At 29.3% G+C, this 25434-nt stretch overlaps 1 protein-coding gene across 1 annotated transcript in view; it reads right to left on the reverse strand.

Annotated features, from left to right (window-relative positions):
- The window catches only part of LOC136982914 (5-oxoprolinase), a 66845-nt gene extending 41656 nt beyond the window's left edge, over positions 1-25189 (reverse strand). The window contains exons 1-11 of the mRNA XM_067279478.1: positions 24775-25189; positions 19980-20171; positions 10608-10733; positions 9202-9314; positions 9005-9120; positions 5858-5937; positions 5734-5786; positions 5548-5657; positions 3645-3733; positions 2874-2991; positions 2653-2795 (exon numbers count right to left, since the gene is read on the reverse strand). Coding sequence (XP_067135579.1) covers positions 2653-2795; positions 2874-2991; positions 3645-3733; positions 5548-5657; positions 5734-5786; positions 5858-5937; positions 9005-9120; positions 9202-9314; positions 10608-10733; positions 19980-20171; positions 24775-24945 — 1311 coding nt within the window. The 5' untranslated portion in view covers positions 24946-25189. The remainder of the gene's footprint in view (positions 1-2652; positions 2796-2873; positions 2992-3644; positions 3734-5547; positions 5658-5733; positions 5787-5857; positions 5938-9004; positions 9121-9201; positions 9315-10607; positions 10734-19979; positions 20172-24774) is intronic.
- Between the last annotated feature and the right edge of the window lie 245 nt (positions 25190-25434).

A 25434-nucleotide genomic window follows, 5' to 3' on the forward strand; every position in this document is an offset into this window, starting at 1 on the left:
TGGGCTGCATTCTAAATTACATGTATTTAAAATTTTGCCATTTGAACTAATAGTAAATGCCATTGTTACATTCTACACTTTTAAATTTGATCCTACAAACATTATAAATGCAAATCATAGTATATGCCATAAATGGTTTCAATACATAATGTAATATGGATAGAATAAAACAATTTATACATATAAATTAATTATGTGTATAAAAATCCATAAAATATTAGTAAGCACCATTTATGTTTACTATAAATGGAAATAAAAAAGATTTTATATTATTGTGTTGGAATAAATTTTATTAATATTTTTACATTTTTGAAAGAGACTTATACAAGTTATGCAATTTGGTGAGTGGTGGCCTAGGATGGCTAAGTGGGGAGAAATTAGCAATTAAAAGAAAGAAGAGTAGGAGAATTGTCCACATCCAAATCATTTTGCAGACAAGATGATTTAGAGCAGTGTTTCTCAATGAGGGCAATATTGCCCCATGTGGGCGTTTTTCCATGTTGGGGGGCAATTAGTAACAATTTATATTTTGGGAGCAAAAAACCAATTTTCTGGGCAATATAGTAAAACATTATATTAGGAATAATTAGATATTTTATTCATTATATCGTACAATAATTAAACAAATAACATTGTACTAGTCACTAGTATATTCAATGTAGTACAAATTTGGAATTAGCCTTGGCCCTCAGCATCGGAATTTTGAAGTGAAGGGGGCAATACTACGTAACGATTTTATCAAAGGGGTGATACTACGTAATGGTTTTATTGAAGGAGAAAGACTGATTTAGAGAAAAGTTTTAAATCATCAATAGTTTCATGGATTTTTCTCTGAAGTACATTAAGACAATGAAAAATTTAGCTGTTCTTTAAGATTTAAAGTCGCAATGTATTTTCAAACTGTCAGTATTATCCAAACAACATGATATGTTTAAACATTGTCATTAATGGTGTGGCTATACACCATATTTTTGTAAATATAAATTTAAGTTTAGTTTAGTTCTACTCTTTGTCTTATTGTTCTACTCCTTCTAGAACTTTCTTATCTAATCCCTGTCCCTTGGGGGTGGGATGACCAGTTCCAAGAAATGTGTGAAACAAGGAAGTGGACAGGACCCTGAGGACAAAGAAGATAACGGACGGGTCATTCTCTTGCCGGACTGCGAAGTTATGAACGTGGTGAGAACACTCCGAGTCGCGTTAGCAACGACTGGAGATCTCGGAAGTATGACAGTAAAAGGAAAAATCCTAAGTATAAAAGAAGAAGACGACGACGACTCAATTTTTTGAGAATATTGTGTGGTATCCCACCTTACAGTACATACAGTGCAAATACGCCGAACAAAATCCTGGGTATCCCTATTTCTATCGTATATATTATTTCTTAGTCCTCTTGTTTCTATTCTTTCCTTTCATTATTATTAAGTTAGTGTATAAGATTAGTTTTAAGGTCGGGCTTCATATTGTCGTGAGCGGGATCGATACCGCATATTTGGATATAACAAACTATTGTCCTAGCAGTAACCTCGCATACTATTGTAACATACCGTGACATTGGAATCCCCAATTAAGAGTCTGTATAAATACGCAAAATTGTTTACTTGTGAAAATATATAAAATTATTATTTTTACCGTATCCTATCTGCCTTTGTGGTAAATTTTAATTTCGCACTAACTTTCACAATGGTAAACAAGAGTAAGTATGTCATATATGTACTTTTAAATCACAAACACATTTTGAACAATGTAAAATGATTTTTGTATCATGTTATTCTAATAAACTTTTTATAATAATATAAAATTTATAATAAACAATACGAGTAGTCATTTGAATTTACAAAATTCATAAGTAAAAATTCAAAATATTCAATTTTATTACGATTTCATAAAAACACATTTATTTGAGATGATTGATTTCAACACTGACTGCATTATATAATTTGAGATTCAGTTTTAATCCTATTTATTTCAAACAGGATTAAAACATTTTTATTTGTTGATAGGAAAATTAATTATATGATTATTGGGCTGCAATTTAAAAAAATTGTATATTTTAATATTTCTTTTTTAGATATTATACTTTTGTTTTATGAACCATTTCATATTTTATTGCCATTCTAATGTTAAAAGAATAATAATAATTATATCAATGAAATTCTTGTTTCTAATTAAAAAATATGCAAACTTTGACATGCTGCTATTTCTTTTGTAAGAAATTTGTGAAGTTTAATGCTATATCACATTAGTTAAAATTCAGAAATACGTTGAAATTACCCATATACTGGTATAATCATTCAAAAATAACAAACATATCTGATCAGTTTGATCAAAGTATGAAAAACATGACTTAACATTAAAAATTAATGCATAATTATATCATTATTCTTAAAAGATACAAAAAGGATCGTTTACTACCAATCATAAATTATGATTAGTAGCAAACAATCTGTATGTTTTTACTCACAGATTACAAACCATGAGGGTAAAAAAAAACATGTTGTTTATTAATTTCCAATCATCCATAACAATTTTATAAATGCATAAAATTCATTACTTAATATATTTTGTAATATCATCAAAATATTTCATGAAGCCAATTACAAACAAAAACAAAATTTAATGTTGTATATCAAAACATATATATTCATATACCTCATCAGTCAATTCCTTAAAAGCTTTTATGGTTCTTTCTTTGTCTAATGGTTGATCTTCTGTTTTACCAAAAATTTTGGGAAAATATTCTGGTAATAGTCTTCCCAGACATAAATTTCCATCAGTTACAGTAAGAGGACCACCTATTAAAACCATTAAATAGCATTTAAAAGTTAAGACATAAAATAAAAAAGTTTTTAAAGCAGAGCATAAAGAAATACCTTTTCTATAACATACAGGTCCAGGATGAGCACCTGCAGATTCTGGTCCGACAACAAACATTCCTGATCTAAAAAACAACATTGAACCACCTCCTGCTGCAACTGTATTTATATCCAACTGTTAAATTATTCAAATATTTTTTAGATATTTATATATCATTTTTCAAAATTAAAAAGAATTCTATTGAGTTATACATTAACTATATCAATAGTTCAAACTGTATCTATTGTAAAAAATATTATAGAAAATTCATATAAAAAAAAGAAAGGGTTGTGTTCTAAGTCAATCTTTTCTTCCAGAAATTTTGTTAAATTAAATGCTTTATTAATTTTAATGATTGAATATTTTATTAATATAAATAAAGAATATTTTAATATTACTTTCTGATAAAATAAATTGCAATATCAATTAACAACTTTATATATTTATTTATAATTATTTCAAATATAAATTTATTTAATATATTTAATAATGCAAATAAATAATAATTTATGTTAGATTAGATTAAATTATTGTCTAATTAATTTCAATCTGGTGAGTTTAATAAATATACAAACTTAATGAATTTAGGATTCAGAAAATTCTGACATTCAAACATAACTTCAATTTAACATGTGGTATATTAAAGACAGACAATTGCTGGACTATATCAGGCTATATATGTAATATAACCCAATATAATCCAGCAATTGTTTGGCTTTAATACAAAACTATCAGGTTTAAGATGTTTATATTATCATGTGGTATTATACAAATAGATAATGGCTTACTTGTGGTGCTTGTATAGTCACACCAGCAATAGTGGATTCAAATACATGTTCATAATGTCCATCATATCGACTGACATCTGTTGAAGTTCCTGTAATCAAATAAACTTATTAATTTATAAAGTCACTCAACATATATAAAACTTAATAATCTGCAAAATTTTAAATGATAGAAACTAATGAATCGTAAACATAAAAATTTATTGAAGAAAATGCTTGTTCAATTGCTAACTTCTGAATCTACAAAGGCTTAGAAGAAGAAGAAATTTCTTTAATATAAAAATTTTATTATTATATACATTTTTATTTCTAAAGAATTACATTAACATTAAATAATATTTTAGAATTTGAAGTTTGATATGAATTTAAATTATAAAATGCAGACAAAACTTGGAATTTGTAGCTGTTTAAGAAGATATTATATAAATTACTTATTTGAAGCTGACAATAGACTACAGCCAAATGATTGCCAAATTACATCAAGCTCCATTAATGCTACTAATTACTAATTAAATGTCAAATAATTTGGCATAGAGGTAAACATTAATTACTATCTCTTAATAAATGTAATAATTATAATTAAATTAATATTTAATAATTAATTTAGAATGTTCCAAAAGAAAAGAATCAGTCCAAAATTGAACTCAAGCTTGCAACTCCTGCTTGTTGTGTGAATGCATCACCAGTTATACTACCAGACCTCCATCCATCCAACTTTCTCTTCCAAAATTATTACAATAGCCACTTGAGAACCATTGTGTAACTCCAATATATCGTGTTCTTAGTAACTGACTAACGTTTTTGATCTTTCCCTTTTCTAATCTTTTTCAGGTCTAGTTTTTCTTGGAAGATTATGAATCCAAAATGAACATATTAACAAGTTTTAAACGTATATTATTTTTATGGACTATTTAAGAAATTTAACAAATAAATAATGTTCAGTTCAATAATTTTGAATTTAAAAATTTGTTAAATATTTCATAAAAAAGATATTAAAAAAAATATTTCATTTGGAACTTGTTAATATGTTTGTTTTGGATTCATAATCTTCCAAGAAAAACTAGACCTGAAAAAGATCAGAAAAGGGAAGGATAAAAAATTTTAGTCGGTTTCTATGCAGATGATATATTGGAGTCACACATGGGTTCTCAAGTAAATATTGTACAGCAACTCCAATCTATCAGAGTTCAGAATTATTGATTTAGATATAACCATACTGGTTACTCATGGCACTAACTGAGGACAATTCAGCACTCACAGTCTGTAACTCCCACTATGGCACTTAGCTGGCTATAGCTTTACCCAAGCATGGTGTAAAGCAATTTCCAGATTACAATGGGATATATTAACTATGCCAGGATAAAGTGACAGCCAGCTGAGTACCACAGTGCCATGAGTAAGCAGTATGGTTATATCTAAATCAATAGTTCTGAAGGCAAAGATTGCACTGAGGTCCAGATAGTGTGACTGGCAATGCATCCACAAAGCAAACTGGAGTTGCAGGATCAAGTTCCATTTCAAGCCAATTCTTTTCTTCTTTTCTTCAACCCTCTAAATTAATTAGTAAATAATATTAATTTAGTAAAAATTACTAAATTTATCAAGAGATAATGCCTAATGCCTACTTCTAGGTCAAATTACTTGACATTTAATTATAATTAGTAGCATTAATATAACACAATGTAATCTGGCAATCATTTGGCTTTAATATAAAAATCAGATTTATAAAGATGTTTGTATTTAGCAATAGACTGACTATCTGTAACTATAAAATGTTCAAAATCTTAAATGATTATCAATAAAGCAAATAATTTTAAAAGTAATCTTATTTAAATAAATCTAAATTTATAAATAATACATATAAATTAATTCAAGAGAATATTGTATATTGAAATATCTCCCATACCTCCCATATCAAAACCAATCACTGGTTTTTTTTCTTCATCATAAGTCGTCCTTGCATAGCCTACAACTCCACCTGCCGGGCCTGATAAAATGGCTCGAGATCCACAAAATCTTATTAAATAATAATCAATTTTAATCAGTTGTAATTTTTTATGCAAATACCATGGATAATAAATCTACTGCTTACTTATTCATTGGTGTAAGGCCACCATCAGATTGCATAAATAAAACATTAACACCCTTCAAAAATATAATAAAAGTATTTATATTAAACAATAATGCATATTTAATTTTATATTAAAATTACTTACATTTAAATTATTTTTAAATCCACTAGAGAAGCTTTCTACATATTTCTTAATACAAGGTGTAAGATAAGCATCTGCACAAGCTAAAAAAAGTTACATATAATTTAATAAACCAGCCTGTTTTTGTAGTATTGAATATAAAGAATCAAGTATTTATTGGTCTGAGAAAATTATAGGCTCTATAGCAAATGAAAGTTTTATCTAGAACATGTATATATGAGCCATACTGGAGTTGGAGAATGATACTGCAACCCAAAATCCTCATACAGTCTCTAATATTATCAGGATTTTTGTCTTAAATGGTTTTAAGTCTAATAATGGTTTATTATTACATGCTTGTAAACTAAAGAGAGAATAAAAAGACTAAATCAAGACAATGGAGCATTGCTCTCGACAACTTTTGAAAGATGATGATTCTTAATTTTTTCAATTGCATTAAATAAACGTTATATTAACAGGTAGCACATGATCAAAAGAATATGTTAAATACAGTAGATGAATGTCTCTAGTTATAGATTTCAACCCATATCTTTTTTCCTTAGTTTTTTTAGTTAAAAATCTTAATTTTCTCTAGACAACTTTAATTAGTCAGAAGACAAAGATTTTAATAATATCCTTTCATTGGTCAAATTGATACATTCTTGAGTTTATTGGTTATAATCATGGGGAAAAGTATATAAATGTTATTTAGCTGGAGTTTAGATTTTTAATGCATAATTATAATTAACTATATAAACAGTATATTTGTTTTAATAGAGTATAAACTAATAAAATCAGAAAAGTTTAGAAGTTTTAAGCTTTCTTGAAAAATCCAAAACCTTTTTCATTTAAAGGAAAATAGGTTTTGAATTTCTACTTTTACTTTTTTTTACTTTCATAGAATGATTTAAAGGATAATTTAAAAAATAAAAACTCTTTAAAATTATCCTTTTTTAAAAGAATTAAAGATATATATAGCAAAATTTATATAAAAAGTAAATTTTGTTCTAAATTTTTAAATACTATCTATCTTTTGTATTTTTTTAAAATAATAAAATAAAAAATAGAAATACAGTTAACAAACATAATCTGTTCCAAGACCATGTTTGGCCCACCAGTGGCCAAGTGGTCTTTGTACCCTGAACACAGAGGTTGGTTGTGGATTCGTGCGTCAATTGAACAAGCTGGTCATGTGGCGTTTTCTGGGTTTTCTCCATGTCTGTAACACCCAAATAGGGGCCAGTTTCCCTTAAAAGACCTTCTAAAAGGAATTTTCACTAGGCAGATCGCCAAAGTGTTGTGTTGTCATAATTTAACTAACAAACAAACAAACCAAGACCATGTTTGCTATCTGAATTGTTCATTAACTGACTATAGATTTACTATAGATTTTGTGGGAATTTGATTAATTCATTCTGGAGAACCCAAAAAATAAATAAAAAATTATATACTTTCTTACTAGGCTATGCTAGGCTATAATAAACTAAAAGCAATTTCTCCACATTTTCATGGATAGTACGGTACATCTTTGTTTCTCAGATGCAATTTTCATTACTCCTTTATTTGCTTGAGTCTTTTTGATTATATCTTTCTTAGCTAAGATTGTATCTACCATAGACCTGTTGAAGTCATCTGCCTACAGTATCAGGCATCTGTCCACTCCTTGGCTATTATTTCTTGCTTAGTTTCTATAGTGAACACAGTTCTTGACACTTCACTCTTTTTAGGCCCATAATATTATCAGTTTTTTAAATAAAAAGTTCAGAAAAGCACTTATAAAAATTCAGAGAACAGAAATTAACTAGTGCAAAAAGGATTATGTATACAACTGTGAAAGTCTCATTCTATAAACCATTCATAGATGCCATTAAAGTATAGTTTTACAAATCTTAAATGCAGCATCGCTTATTCTTGTGTTTGTTCGGTCAGGTGTTTGCTATCTGAACATGTGTTTGTTCGAACATAAAAATCTTTTGTGAAAGTGTTTGTTGTCTGATTTGTTCACAGTCCAAACTGTTCGTTAACTGATCACCCACTGTACAAAAGTCATACTTTTAAAAATTATTTTTTTGTGTGTGACAAATAAAACTTCTAATTAGATATTATCGATATATTTGCATAAAATAAAATTAAAGTAAAATCTATTTGTAATCTCTTTGGGATTTGCATCTAGTGATGATGATAACTAAATGATAACATTAAGGAAATAAAACTACAATTAATTGGAAATTCTGGTTTTATTGACTCCAACATTAAAAGAACATGCTAAAACAACAAAAATATACATAATTTGAAGATTTATTAAATATGAGTATAAAAAATAATATGCATTATTAATTAATAGTAATTCATCCATTGTTTTTTAACACTGTCTTTAATAGCTAGTTTATAACTGAAGTAACAAATGTCAACAATTAATATACAGCAAGAACATAATAATTAAACATTAATAATTTCAAATTGCAATGATTAAGACATAATAATAACTAATAATAATTATGCATTATCAGCCGTTGAGATTGATAATATAAAAAGACAACTTAAAAATGCTTACTAACTTGAATATAATAATACAGTAGAGCGTTGTTTATCCGAAAGCCGGTTAACTGAAACGTCGGTTAACCGAAAGCTTTCCAGTAAGACTGTGTCATGCTGAATTAAATGTTTTTGATACTAGATTAACTTCTAAAGTATAATTTTTTTGTTTTTATATTTTTCAATATATTTATTTTGTTTGTACAAAATAAAGAAATAATTTTTAACGATACAATAGCCTTGATTATTATTATAAAAATTTTCATTAGGCTTAAAATCGACGAAAATTCAACATGAAGCGACACACAATGAAGAAAAATTTCAATATTGGATAGGTTAATATATTTTTTGTACATAATCAGTTATCCGAACAACCCCAGTCCCCAATTGATTCGAATAAATGGCACTCTACTGTAGTTATAACTCTGATTATGATACACAAAGTTTTATAGTGTATTTTAACTAATAATTAAAATTCTTATTCAATATCTTTTCAGATATGCTAATTCTGATAACATTAAGCAACTGATAACAATCTTCATAATTACAATAAGCAGATATTGCTGTATATAAGATATATTTTTCAACATTTCCGAACTAAAACTTTTTATAAATTAATTAAAATATATTTCTTACCTGTATATCCACGAGGAATCATTCTAACCATAGGCATAACTTGACATGAAAGAGATACGTGTTCAAATCCTATAGCTTTAGCCAACTCACCAACAGCAATTTCATGCCCTTGATAACTAGAAATAAAACAAAATTTTTTAATGAAATCACTATAAATTTATATTATATAATAATTAAAGCAAAATTATAACTCTTACATGTAGGAATGTGCAAGAACAACTGCTAAACTTTTAATACCACGATTAAGAACTTGTTGTAAATCATGTTTTAATTTTTCAATATCTGAATTAACAGGAGACCAAATTTCAATCTAAAAAAGAAATTTTCAATGTTTGATGATGATAAAATATAATAATTATTAATAAAATTATAGAAAAAATAGTATGATTAATATTGCATGGCAATATTAATCATACTATTTTTTTTTATAAAATGATTAATCACAATGCAATATGGATTTCTTTTTGTTAAAAAAAAAGGGATATTCCTTATAGATAAAACACAAAAGTACTTTTATCAAATCTTTTTCTTATAGTTATAATTTCACACTTTCATAAAGGACCAAAAATTATCAACACAGTTTTATCGGAAATGTAATTTTCAGCAAAACTGTGTAGGGAAAGCAGTTGTTACTTTTATCTTTCATTTGCAAGAAATCAATACATACACTATATTTCCATACAGATAAGAGCATGCATTTTATAAGTTAAAATAGCTTGTTTTCAAGTTTGAAACACACATCCTGCTTAGCTTATAAGAGCTTACCTCACATATAAGAGCATACTCTTATGTGCGCCAGCTTGTTTTGGCTTATAAGAGCACTGTACTGCTGTGTCAATCAATGTAAATTAAATCTACATGTACTGTACTGATGTAGTAACTATTCATTGACATCTCTGTGATAATCATTATTAAAAATAAAAAAGCTTCCGATATTATAAAAGTTTTTTAGAAACAGTGAAATTTTTTAGGTACTTTGCAGAATATTCTGCCAATTTTGCCATCTTTAAGAGCATGCTTTTTTTCACTCATATGTAAGATCATGCTGTTATAATCACAAAATTATAACAAATATGGCATTGTTATTAAAGATTATTATCGTTATTTTAAAGCTCATAATTAACTGTTAATGCTTATAATATTTATCATAAATTAAATTAGTAGATTTTTGACATTAAATAAAATTTTTTATTTTTGAATTATTATATTTACACCATATTTTAATTGAAAGTCTTAATATATCGTATCATGCATTTCGTCATTTAAGCATGTAAAGATAAATTTAAACTTGTGGCTATGAAGATTCTGTTTAAATATCTAATATTTTCTGAATATTCTATAGTTTGTTACCATTATATATTACATTTTTTTGAAGAGTTAATTAAAATTTAGATGATTTATTGTTTTAAGGTAATCCATAAATGCATTACACCTTCCAATTCAAATTTTCAATGATACTATATTGATGATTTGTTTTATTATATTTCCATTATATGCTATGCATGTAATAAAACTATTGTGCTTATTGAATATAATTATATATCTATTAACTATTGCATACATTTGGTTTAATTTATTATGTATGAAAAGATATTGACATTACTTCTTCACCAGTTACTCCTACAGTTGTGGGAGATTTAGTATTAAGTTCACATTTTTCTTGTTTAAAGACAACTCTTTCTTCCACTTCAACAACTTCTTCATATAACACTTCAGGACAAATGATTTCCTAATAAAATAATAAATTGTACATTATTAGAAAAATTTATTACAGAAAAAATAATAAACTTTTAATAATTCATTTAATAATATATTTTAAATATAAGTACAGCCTTAATTATCAAAAAATGAATAAATAACACTTATGATAATGCTTTTATCAATTTGATATTATTCTTTATTATAACATTAACCTTTTAACTATTTAAGTTCATTTAATATAAACAACTGGTGATCACTTTCACAAACTACAACAGAAAACATTAAAATGCCAACATCTATAATTGTTTGTTAATTTAAAGACAAACAAGTAATTATTTGATATTTCTATAAATCTTTAGTTGCCATCACAATGTCCAAACTGGATAATCTGAGTATACACATTTCTTTGTATTTATGAAAAACACTGAAGTCACAGTAATAAAAGTGAGAAATAAAGTGACTCTATTTCCAGTATGCTTTTATTAGTTTCAGTAATATCATATCTGTGTTCTACTACAGCTTGGCAGTTTAGTGTTTTTAATCACAAAATTTGGTTTAATCTTACAAGTTTATTGTGTCACTACTTAACTTATTTGCATTATTTTATACAGTAATATTTTAATATAAAATGTATACAGATCATTACAATATCTTCATTGTTGTCTACTGCATATTAAAGAAAATACAGCTCTAATCCAATTTGTAATAGAGATATTACACAAAGTTACTCATTGCATTACTACTCACAAACATGTCCTTTAACAACCTCATTATTTGTTAGTAAGATAACTAAAATTTGCAATATCATGTTAAAATGTGGATTGATAGATAAGTAGATTTTCAGTGTTTTACTATCATTTAGTGAAATTGATTAGGGTTATTCAAATTCATCTGAAATTAATTAAAACTTTTTACATATGAAATAATGGAAAATACTTTCTAATGTTTCAATTGTTTTCAGGAACACATTAGATTCAAATAATGGGGTATGACTGCGTATTTATAAATTATTTGAATATATTTGTCTTTGAATTTCTGTTAATTTAAGTAAAATTCTGAAAATTTTGTTTTGATTTAACATTTATATAACATAGCTTTAGTTCTAATCTTAGTTCTTAGAAATAATTTTGTACTTATTCAAATTCATCTCTTACTATCTTAACTGTAGGACAACCAAGTAAAAGTAAAACTACATGTATAATATTGTACATTGATCGCAAAAAAATAAGAGATTTGTCATCTAGTCAAGGTTTGTAAAGTGCTCCAAAGAATAGTATGTGAATTAATTAATTAAACAAAGACAAAAAAAGAGACAAGCTTTTCTCTGTCTATTTATAACTTCTCAAATTAAAATTACATAAAGATGTTATTTTTAATTTGAGAATATATTATACAGATATTAATTCATAAAGTTAAACAGTTCTGCCTTAGAAGAATTAGTATTTAGCTCTACTCTTCTTTTGTGTCTAGGGTTGATTAAAAATTGATTTCCAGTTTCTCATTTCTACATAAAGATAAGTGTCTTCAAACTTGTATATTTGTATAAGCATAAATTACACTTTAAACAGAAGTTTTAAGTTCCCCGAAGTAGCTTAGTAGAAAGATTCAAACAAGACCAAACTGTTTGTTGTCGAACTTATATTAAAACAATATAAGTACATTCCATTTGAGCTTGGCAGATCTTTCCTTCACAATATTCATTTTCATATGAGTTAAATTCAGTTGATCAGCTTGATAAAATATATGCTTTTTTTTCTTTTTAAAAGAATTAGTAATGTTTAAAATATCATGAGCTGACTGTCCCTTTAACTCTTAGTCAGGACCAAAGTAAAAAAGTAAAATGTAATAAAACAATGCAAAACAATATAATTAATTTAGAAAATGTATTTAGCATATGTTAAAAATTGAAGTTTATTACAAATTGTTATTGTACTATTAAAATCTTTTACATATAAATACATCTGCTGAAGATGTATGCAATGTAATTGTCATCATCTAATGCAACTTGTTAATTTGATAATGAAACTTGTATATTATAACCTACATTTGACTATTACATTAAATATGGCCAAAAATGTTAAAAGATTAAAATGTTTAATGCAATTTTTAAGGTTTCTTTAAATTGTTTGATTATTAAATTTAATTTCACTTCAATACATATTCAGACTGTAACATTTCTCTGGAACATTTGCAATTGTTTTATGTTTGAACAAATATTTGATAACAAATTCAAATTCAAACAAGTTTGAATATTTTGTCAAATACCAAATATACAAAAATATATAAAATATAACCAACAATAAATACAAGAATCTGAATGAATTAACATAAATAGAATAAAATGAAATAAATACAAATATATTAACACAATATATAGCATTATATTGACAGCATGTTATAGATTAGATTTCAATGAGCTATTTTTGGTTAATGTGAGCCTACGTATACAAAATGGCGTGGCATCCTTGTAATTTAAACATCTGCCAGTTTCATGTGGTTAGATTTATATATCTCAAATTTCTCTAAACTCAATGCTAGAGTTGGTGAGCACACTGGTTTAACAATCTTGGCTTCATTCTATTATACATCAAACGAAACCCGATAACATAAGCAAATACACAAACAACTGCCGTAAATGATCGGGCTAAATTTAGCCCGATCATTTATGGCAGTTGTTGGTATATTTGTTCATTCTATTCAACTACTGAACCATCTGATTGTGCTACTCTGGACAGTGCTGTAGAATAGTGCACTTTGTTCACATCATAAATATGCTCCTTACGTCTTTTGCTGAGGTTTCTAGTGGTGACACTTATGTACCCCTTGTTCAGATGCAATTGATTTGTTCTTATAATGGTATCTTTTACAGTCCAAATTGTTCCTCCTTCTTGATCCTATCTTTATGATTCCTAAGCAAGTTATAAACTGTGGGAGCCCTTTTGTACAGTAACCTTGTGTGTCTGTAATTCGCAATTTCTTTCATAATAGTGGACATGCCTCTGTTGTAAGTGAACTTAGTAACATTGTTGTTCACAGTTATCTTCATTGTCTTTTTGCTAGAATCTGAGTAAGAACTTATTAATCTCTCAATGACTTTGGCTCCAAATCCCAATGTCCTCACAATCACTATAATCCTATCCAACTCTTGTAACCTGTTGTAAATGTTAGAGCAATAATGAGCCCTTCTAATCAGAAATCTAAACACTGAAAGCTTGTAAGTAAGCAGATCATTGGAGGAGGAAGGAATGTATATTGGATTGTGACTGGGCTTGATGCTTAAGGATGAAATGTCAATGTCTAAAAAAATGCACACTTGTTGTATCAAGTTGTTCCAATTACGTTTTAAAACCTTTATTGGAATGTATCTCATTCAAAACACCTCGTATTCTTCTATCATTCCTCCATAAAATGACTACATCATCCACACATTGTTTGTATATCCCTAAAATTCCTAATAGTACTCTGTTCTAATCTGCACAAAACTAACTTGCACAGTAAGCCAAACATAGGGCTGCTCATCGAAAAGATATGATTAAGAATAGCTCATTGAAATCTAATCTATAACATGCTGTCAATATAATGCTATTATATTGTGTTAATATATTTGTACTAGCAGATAGGCCCGGCGTTGCTCGGGCAAAAGTAACGATAGCGAAGATTAAGATTATTACATTATAGTCAATCTTACCCGTTTTCACAGAATGCAAGAATTAGGTCCCCCTGTTTCCAGACTAATTAGAGAATTTTTAGATGGGTCTAAAAATATGTTCGATTTCCCGCAAAAACGAAAAAACTGCATCTGTCTTGCAAGTTGCTTTCTCTTAACACTTCCATTGTTGACTTAACCCATTGTTACTTAACACTTCCATTGTTGATGGAAGTGTTAAGCCTTAATCCTGTCCCTCTCCCCCGTGGGGTGGAATTTCAAAAATCCCTTCTTAGTGTGCGTTCTCGTGACGTAACCTAACTGTGTACCAAATTTCAACTTTCAACTCCTAACCGTTTGGACTCTGCGCTGATTATTATTATTATGTTGGGTTAAGTGAGATATACTCGGTTAACACCGGTGGCTGTGTACTATGCCGGACCAAAGTCAAGGCATAGTAACCAAAACAGAAATTAAAGAAGTGTATCAGTGTGTGTGTCTGTATTCAGGAATTTTCTCACAATATGACATGTATTCAATATAGTGGCCTTCTGTAGTGTGATGTATGTGTTTCTATTCAATTGTAATGTGCCCAGGCTTTTGTGTAGTGTGTGTGGTATGACACCTGTAGAAGAGAGAACAACAGGTACAATAAGCACCCTATCCATCCTCCACAGATGCCTTATTTCCTGGCGAGTTCTGTGTACTTGCTAATTTTTTCAGTGCATGCGTTTTGTATATTGTGAGTGTTTGGAATGGATATGTCTATAATGTATGTGATTTTATTGTGTTTGTCGATGAGTGTGATGTCTGGTCTGTTGTGGTAAACTGTTTTATCTGTGATTATGGCTCTGTCGTAGTACATTTTGTGCGTGTTGTTTTCCAATACTGTCTGTGGAATGTATTTGTAATATGGTTCGTGGATGTCTACTAATTTGTGTTTCTTTGCAAGCTCTTGGTGTATTATATTTGCTACTTGATTATGTCTGTATAAATAATCTGTCTGTGCCAAGAGCTTGCAACCAGAGGTGATGTGTTGTATAGTTTCTGGCATGATGTGACATTTTCTGCATGTGTCATTTGTGAGTGTTGCATCTTTGAGTATGTGTTTTCTGTAGTTTTTAGTATTTATGACCTGATCCTGTATGGCAATCATGAATCCTTCCGTCTCCCCAAAGAGGCATCCCCGAGCTAACACTGTTTGACGCAGTTTTGTCAACAAATCTTGCCAGATCGTAGGATGCCTGCCATGGAGTGCCTTTCGAGCCCGATTGCTTAATGGTGTCTATGCTTTTATATGTTGTTGTGTCCATATGATGTGAGTGTAAGTTTAATGGTGTGTTATTCGAGTCTGCTAGAGTTACTGCTTTATGTAATTGTGATGTTTCTTGTTTTTTGTAGAAAAACTCTCGCAGTGACTGTATTTGTTTGTAGTGAAGGTTAACTATGTCAATCAGGCCACGTCCGCCATCTTTACGTGGAAGGGTTAATCTTTCTGTGGCGGATTTAGGATGATGTTGTTTATGCTTAGTAAGTGTTGTTCTTGTTTTCCTTTGGAGTTGCTCAAGATCTGTGTGAGTCCAATGTATAACTCCAAAAGAATATGTGAGTACTGGGATGACATATGTGTTTATTGCTTTAACTGTGTGTTTTGCATTTAACTGTGTTCTGAGAATAGCATTTAACCTACTTTGGTATTCTTTAATTAATCTTTGCTTTATTTGTGTATGTTCTGTTAGTTTGGCCTGTTGGAATCCTAAATACTTGTAGAACTCGCCCTCTTCCATGGATTCAATAATGTCTCCATTTCCAAGTGCAAAATCTTCTTTCTTCAGGATTCCTTTTTCTATGTGAAGTGTTTTGCATTTATCTAGGCCAAATTCCATTTGTATGTCCTTGGTGTATGAATGTGTGATTTGTAGGAGTTGATGAAGTTGTTTTTGTGTGGATGCATAAAGTTTTATGTCATCCATGTACATGAGATGTGACAGTGTATACTGTGTTGTTTTTTCATGTCTGATATTGTAACCATATTGCGTGTTGTTTAACATGTTGGATAATGGGTTCAGGGCTAAGCAGAACCAGAGAGGACTCAAGGAATCTCCTTGAAAAATTCCTCGCCTAATAAAAATTTGGTTTGTTTGTATGGAAGTGTTACTAACCCTGAGATGTAGTGTTGTTCTCCAGTGCTGCATAGTGTTTTGAAAGAATGCAATGAGTGATGGATGTATTTTGTACATGTGTAGAATATGTAGCAGCCAACTGTGTGGAACACTGTCGAATGCTTTTCTGTAGTCTATATATGCCATGTGTATGTTTCTGTGTTGTTTGTGTGCTTGCCGTAGAATGACTGAATCTATGAGTAACTGTTCTTTGCATCCCCTGTGATTTCTACGACAACCTTTTTGTTGTTCTGTAAGAATGTCGTGTTCTTCAACATGTTTGTATATTTTGTTTGCGATACAGGATGTCAATAATTTGTAGAGTGTTGGAAGACATGTAATTGGTCTGTATTGTGTGGGGTCTGTGGTATTGTTGTTTTTAGGTTTCATGTAGGTGATGCCCTGAGTAAGAAAATTTGGCATGTCTTGTGGATTGATGATGATGTGTGTTAGGTGTTTAGCTAGTTCCTGGTGCAGTGATGTAAACTTTTTGTACCAGAAATTGTGAATGTTGTCTACACCAGGTGTCTTCCAGTTGTGTGTTCTGTTAACAGTGTATTGGAAATCATGTATGTTTATTTCAGCACAGGGCATAGTTGGTATGTTGTGCAAGTTTCTGTTCTCCTCCTCGATCCAGCCTGCATCAGCATTGATGCGTGACAGCACTGGACCAAAGAGAAGACCAATATGTTGTGAGTTCTTCTTCTGTTGGTGTGCCACTGTGCTGTGTATCAGTGTTTGCTTTGTTATTAATTTGTCTGTAAAAGAGTTTTTCATTGTTTGTAAATAATTTATTTTGTTGTTTTCGTAGTGTACATGTTTTGTATCGTTTGAGTCTACGTGCTTTGGCAGCAAGTTTTTGTTTTAGTGTATCAATGTATTCTGTAATGCGTGTGTTGTGATGTTCATGTTTTGTGTGTGTTTTTATTTTCTTGAAAATGTTTTTGAGCTGTTTCCTTAATTTGGGTGTTATGTTGTTTTTAGTGTATTGTGTCAGCCTGCCTAATTGCTGTCTAATGTCATTTATTTGTGTTTCTATTCTTCTCTGCCAGGCAGGCTTGTGATAGAATTGTGTTTTCTGTGTATTTGTCTGTGATTGTACTTTCAGTCCATGGTGTGTCACTACTGTGACTGCCCCAGCATAAACTAATGTATGAATGTCTGCGAGTGTAGAAATTGAATGAATGTAGTGTGGTAGTAAGTGAGTGTTTACATAATTTAGTGTTTTTCCTACTTCTTTGACGTGTTGATTTTTGGTATTCGTGGTCGTTGTGTGGGATCTGTGCCTGTATATTTAGTGAGTGTTTCCTGAAATATAAGTGAGAGCGTATTAACTAAATCCATGTCTATGTTATCAGTGATGGATGAGGAAGTGTCTGTAGTATCATTAGTGGTAATTGTTGTATGTGTGTTATTATCAATGCTTGTTGCTGGATTATCCTGACAGGTTACATGATCTTCATTAATGTTAGATGTTTCTGTCTGTTGATGTATTTATCAGCAACCTGTTGTTTGATAAGTTCAAGTGTTGTTTGTGGAATAAGGTTGTTGTGTATAATTGTTCTTTTTTGATCAACAACCCTTTGTTCGGTGACAGTGAGATGAGGATACTGTTGTGTGAATCTATGGTGTAGTTGTTGTCTGTATGCTGTCATGTTTGTTTCGAGTTTTGTGATGGTGTAGTAAGTACGGATGATAAACTCGTTCATTTCTACTGTCCATTTCATCTGTTGGCGTGGTTTTCCAGCCTTTGTGGTCTGTGGATGCATTGCCACAGAAACACCAAGGCTGGGTTTGTTCCTCACATCTGTTGAGGGCATTGCAGTAGCCATGCTTGGGCCGGTGCTGCTTTCACCACCGGTAACCAAGGGAGACTGTGACCTATTTTTCGAACGTGAGCCTCTGCCTAACCCACGAACGCGGACCTTGTTAACCCGGGCGACGTCCGAGCCGGTATCACACTTTGATCTAGTTATTACCATAATAAATATCTCCACAGAATGTGGGTGTGGTCACTCTTAGCTTCATTTCTCCCCATAGACCTTACTGGCATGGGTGTCCCTACCAGGAGCTTATGCTCCAGCCTGCATTACCCTATGGATCAGTAAAATTACTGGGCTCTCCCACCACAACCAGGTGGTGACCACGGGAGAGTTATTATTATTATTATTATTATTAACTCGTCTCGATTATATATATAGACTAGCATGTAGGCCCAGCGTTGCTTGGGCAAAAGTAATGATAGTGAACATTAAGATTATTACATTATAGTCAAGCTTACCCGTTTTCATAGAATGCAAGAATTGGGTCCCCCTGTTTCCAGACTAATTAGAAAATGTTTAGATGGGTCTAAATATATGTTCGATTTTTCGCAAAAAGAAAAAAACTGCATCTGCGTCTTGTAAGTCGCTTTCTCTTAACAATTCCATTGCTACGTAACACTTCCATTGTTGACACTTCCATTGTTACTTAACACTTCCATTGTTGATGGAAGTGTTAAGTCTTAATTCTGTTCCCCTCCCCCGTGGGGAGGAATTTCGAAAAATCCCTTCTTAGTGTGTGTTCTCATGACCTACCCTAACTGTGTACCAAATTTCAACTTTCAACTCCTAACCATTTGGGCTCTGCGCTGATTATTATATTATTATTATCAACTTGTCTCGATTATATATATAAATTTATTTTATTTTATTTTATTCTATTTATGTTAATTCATTCAGTTTCATGTGGTTATATTTTATTAATTTTTGTAAAATATTCAAATCTCTTTGAATTTGTTATCAAATATTCATTTGAGCATAGAACAATTGCAAATGTTCCAGAGAGTTTAAAACCTGACAATGGCCTGTTGATCAGGTTGAAAATGTTTGTTTAAAGCAATAAAGTTGTTCTCAGAATATAAGGTGTATTAATAATTATTAACTTTAATGTTCAACTTAAATTCTTAGAATTATGGATTATTATTATTATATATGAATTTCTAAACTTGACCACGTAAACTTCACAAAAAACTTATAAAATCTAAATGAGGAATAAGGAATTTCATGTTCAAATTTTAATAAATGCATTAAAACAAGAAAAATTGAATAATATGACATAAAAGTTATATTTGTTTTGAACAAAATAAGATAATTTTGCCAATGATTTGAAACAACATATAACAAAATATGTATCTGGAATAAAGCAATTGAATTCTGATTAAGTTTTCTGTAATAATATCTGGATTACTTTGTTTTTATTAATTAATTATTATTTTCTTAATTTTTATTAATTACTAATTAAATCAATTATTTTAATGCAATTTTATTTCAGAATAAATAATAAATATAGAGTAAATTATACTTGTTAAACAGAACATTTATATAATATGAATGTAGTATTAATTAATAACATTCATAATCAAATCAGACCAACCATAGAAAAAATGAGCTTACTAAAGAAATAAATAATAATATATTTTTCATACCAAGTCAAATATTTTAGGTCTAGCTTGATTTCCAATAAAAAGTAAATCTCTAAATCCTGCTGTTATAGCTAATGCCATTCTTTCTCCCTTTCTTTCTAATAACGCATTTGTTGCAACTGTTGTTCCCATTCGAATCCATTCTAGTTTAGATATATCAATATCAAGAGAAGAAGATATTTTTTCATTTGTTTCCTAAAAATAAAACGATAATCATTGAATTATCAAATTGAAGGATTACATTATTTCTCTATCAAAGAAAAAAAATTAATTTACTTTAAAAATAATTCAAATATTACATATTTAATAAAAACTAAAGTATGTTTATTACATTTTAATGAGAATTGTTGTTTGAGGCCACTATAAAGCAAGTAAAATTTAGTTTTACAGGAAATTCCACTTTAACTAACTAGATATTTGTTTTAAATTTATGACATAACAATTATATGCAAATGTTTTCCACATATTAATATCATGTAATTTTCATAAATACATTTTTTAGGCTCCGTCATAGTTACATAATTTGATAGACCTAACAATAAGTATTTTGAAACATCATCGAAAATATTTCACAGACTATAAGACGCACTTTTTTCTTCGAAAACTTGCCTCCAAAATTCGGGTGCGTCTTATAGTCCGTAGCATCTTATAGGTATTTTTTTAAAAAATTGCTTAAAAATTAAGGTGCGTCTTATAGTCCATAAAATACAGTATATAAATGTTTCTTATAATAAATCTCCATTATTATTGATAATATTTTAAAATTTGCTTATTAAAAACTAATAAAAATTTATTATTTATTTAAAATAAAATAATGAGTGTAAATAAATGGATTATAATTAAATGATGTTAAGCACATACAGTATAATCTGCATAACATCTATATTGCAGATTAAAATCAAGTGAAAGACATAACAAAATCACTTTATATTTCAAGACTACACTATTGTTTTTATCTTATTGTGAAATCATTTTGAAATATTGAAATTATACGACATATTTCTATTTATCATAATGTTGAAAACCAAAGTAAAGGCATAAAATAGCTTCTAACTTTCAAAAATACATGGTAGGATAAAAATAAATAAAATTTTTAATATAAACTTTTTTTGTTAAAATTACAAATATTCGAATAAGACTTCATTCAAAGTAAGCATCTTCAGCAAGTTCAATACCATTTGTTAAAAAGTACTAATAGCTATTTTTTGTGATATATTTAAGGGTTCCAGTAGATAATATAGCACTTCAATCTTGACTTGTGTTGATTGTTCTTGGTCACTTAATATCTGACCAAGAAGGGCATATGCATAATTTCCCATTCTCCTTATTCCCTTAATTTTGCCCCTACAAACTTTTATCCACTCTCAAAAATGAAAGAGTTGAAGGATGCAGATAACAAGCAGCAGATTGGAAGCTGCAATGACATAAGTCATTAAAGATATCACAAAAAATGATGTTAGCAGAAATATGTAGATACAGAAGGAGGTTTACTTTGAAAGTAGTATGGTGTAAGAATTTCTGTATATTGTATAATAAATAAGTGACAAATATTTGATTTATTTTTTGCTCTACTATGAATATATATATCTCATCCTTAATTGATAATATATATGAATAGGAATTTTAAAAAATATATGAATTAATAACAAACAAATTTTGACTTTAAACAATTTCCATATGCAAAAATAATATTTGCTCTATCTCCAAACTATTTATTTGCAGTTCAAAATAAGAAATAACACTACATCAACTGCCATATAACATCAGGCTATATATTGGTGATAATAATTATAAATTACTAGTAAATTTGATCCTAGAGGGAGGCATTAGATGCCATCTCATATTAAATTTAATAATTATAATTTTATTAAACAATTTTTAGATTAAACTGGAAAAAAAGAATTGGTTCAGAGCAGGACTCGAACTCAAAACTCTCACTTGCCATGCAGACATGTTGCCAAGAAGAAATAAAGATCTTTAAGTAGCATTTAAGTAAAAATGTAACAAAAAGATTCAGAATATTCTTCAAGAATATAATTTTAGTTTCAGTCAAAGATTGGTAATCTTTCTTTACAAGAAAAGCCAATTTTTCAAAATTTCAAAAGAAATGAAATTACAATGATATTCCGTTAATCCAGCATTGTCAAGACTGACACAGTGCCAAGTTATCAAATATGCTGCCTTATTGGACAGTGGAAGTTTTTCTGATTTTTTCTATCCTATGAACACAGTTTTACACATGATGTATTAAACTGTAAAAGAACAACCTTTTATGATTGTTCAATATGCCATTTCAATTTTTCCAGGCTATTCTGATTCTTGACTGGCTTAAAATAAGAACATACTATTTTTGTGTACTCTGTGCTTTGTATTTATATGCAATAAAAGTGTACAAACATACTCTATTTATCAGAGTACATAGCATGTACTGCAGCTGTTTCTGAGATAACTATCAATTCCAAGTGTGCTAAATATTTCTGCTTCTCATTTTAAACTTGTGAACTAATGTCTGGAATAATCTTTAGAAAAATCGTGCACGAGCTAACTGGTTTTATCTAGCACAGCATCATATCATCTTAGTATTTGTCATTTCTAAAAGGAAAATCTACACTCCTTTCCAAGAACTGAATGTTTTGAGTGCTTTTATAAGAAAATCATAATCCTGCATATACCCAGTGCACTGATGACCCTCCAACAATAAGCTCAACACACTGGCTTATCTCATTTGCCAACATACCAGACACTGAGTTAACAGAATTTCACAGTATTTTGGTACTGTGAAAATGGAGGATATGTAAATAAAAACTAAATTTTAAATATAATACAATTGTAATTAATGATATATACTTTTAAGGTGTAGCTGTAATAAATTATGTGTTATGGTAATCACTTCTAAAGAAACAAAATTGAGAAAAAAAAATTTAGAATGAGATGTCATTCAATAAGAATATAAACAACATTTTAAATAAAATAAGTATAATAATCCTTTCTAAGATTATGGCAGATCTGATAGACTTTTCATTACAAACTATGCTCTTGTGCAGAATTTTTATCTTTTCATTCCTATTGCTTTATATATGTGAGTGCTCACAGGTATATACCAAAGCTAAACAAGAAGCATATTATAGCACTATTGTTTTATTTATTTAATATTATTTTTTCAATTTATTTTCTTCTTCATTCTATTTACTTTTAACTTTTTTTACTAGAAATTTATTTTATATATTTAGTTATTTTATAATAAATAACAAAAAGAACTGTAGAAACAAACAAATAAATAAAATGAACACCTTATAACACTCCAGCTATTATTTAAAGTAACCAGTAACATTTTTAATCCAGTTTAATAGATCTTTTTCAGTTAGGTTTTGTTTATTAGCCATTCTAATAGACTTCTCTGATAACAGCCTCACTTTAAATTAATTCCATTAAAGAGGGCCACATTTCAAGTTCTCATATTCACTTCATATTTTCCTATTCTACAACCACATTTAAGTCACAGGTGCACATCTACTGGCCACAACTACACTTGTACAGGTTCACACTTAATAATTGTGTACAATGGAAAAAAGCTTTTTTGCCACAAAAATTTTTAAGCTCCAAAAAGTTGATCCTGTCAATTAAACAACCATAGTTGAAAAAATTTTGTGCTATGTTTCTATGTATGAGCTGTGGAATAGTTCACAGTAAACTTTTCACTAAACCACATTACTTCACCAGCCTATGTTATCAGTCAAGATGTTCTGTATAGTAAGTGAGCAAAGCCAGAAATATGAGTGAGCAAGTAGAGCTGAAAGCCAGAAATATTCTCAAAGTATCATGTATGGATTCAGAGCCATGGGTTATAAATCCCTATATAAATACTAAATGCATTTGTATACAGTGAGACCAAGTTCATAGCATGTATTGATATGTAAATTACAGTGACATTAGCAACATCATCTATAAGATGATGCATCATTTTGTTGTCATTGAGCTGCCATTTCATTCAACATGATAAAATGAACTATAGAACAACACACCTTTGCAATAAAGGCTTATTTCAAAATAGTAGTTGCCGTACAGTGCGTATTAAGTTAACACTTCAACTTAGGTTGTCACGAAAGTATGCCAGATGCTCACAGCATTCATTACTGTGCCTATAATCATAAACCAAGATGGAGTGAAAAGACAGTGTAGACATTGATAATGATTGAAACTATTGGAATCAATCAAATAGCAACCACACAAAGCCCAAGAAAATTTTGGTAACACATCATGGCTTTGCAAATTTCAGACATTCAGGAAAATCTTGAATCAGATCTTTACTTTCATTCTTATAAACTACAAGTCATACAAGAACTTAAAAGTCCAAGATTTGAACGCAAGCAGTTTTGAACAATAATATGCAATCTACTTCTTCGAAATTCATAGTTTACAGTCATTGATAACATCGTAGTAAAACGGAGTATAAAAACTTTCTTTTTCGTAATATCTCAAAGCAAATTATCACGTTCTCAAGCCCGGACTTTTGAAGAAGTTACAATATTTCTGCCATACCGAAACCCTACTAAAATAAAACAAAAATAAATATACGACACAATCTCACGCATAAGAATACTGCGGTCACTGCCTATACTATTTCTGACGAAAGTTTCTGATAATAACATCTTATAGCAAATACTCAAAATTAATTTCACAGAAAAATTTATTTTCTCATATTAAATTGGATTAAAAGTAATATTCATGCAATAGAAGTTTTTCATATTACAAACTATAGCATGGGGTTGATGTCTTATGTACTTTTTCTTCATCTCACCTGCTCTATGATTCTTCTAATGCCTTCAGTTGGAGCATCCTCGTAATTATTTGGATCTACAGATAAAAGTTTCATCACGCGAATATTTCCATTGGGACAACGTGCATATATGTCTGTAAAAGTCCCTCCTCGGTCGATGGCAAATTGAAATCCCTTCATTTTGGCACTCATATTTACTCAATTAACGCGTTATTAATGTATTTATCCTGGCGATCGTTATCACTATCATTTACCTACTTACGTAATACACGTGTGTGTTCTGTAATGAAATATACATAGATAAACACGTGCATCGATAACAGTGCCCTCGAGTAATTTCAACGAGTTATTAATGAGTTTCATTAATCCGATCGGACATTTTTCGTCGGCTTTATACCAAATATCAATATATACAATTTTTAATATTGTAATTCCAGCATTTCTCGCTCGTGTACGGAAGCGCTGGTGTAGCTGAACGAACAGCTGTTTTGTCACGTGATTGATCACATTTACAAGATTAATTTCGTCATAATGTAAAGAAAATATATAATTTTGGGAAAAAAATATAAATAAAAGTCAAAATTTTTTTTATAATTATGCTTTTATAATTATATTAAAGTATGAATTTATAATATAATATATTACATATGTTAGCTTGTCTTTAATTAAATTACATTTTTC

This window comes from Centruroides vittatus, unplaced genomic scaffold, assembly GCF_030686945.1.
Source record: "Centruroides vittatus isolate TY-2023 unplaced genomic scaffold, ASM3068694v2 contig_874, whole genome shotgun sequence".
Taxonomy (NCBI): domain Eukaryota; kingdom Metazoa; phylum Arthropoda; class Arachnida; order Scorpiones; family Buthidae; genus Centruroides; species Centruroides vittatus.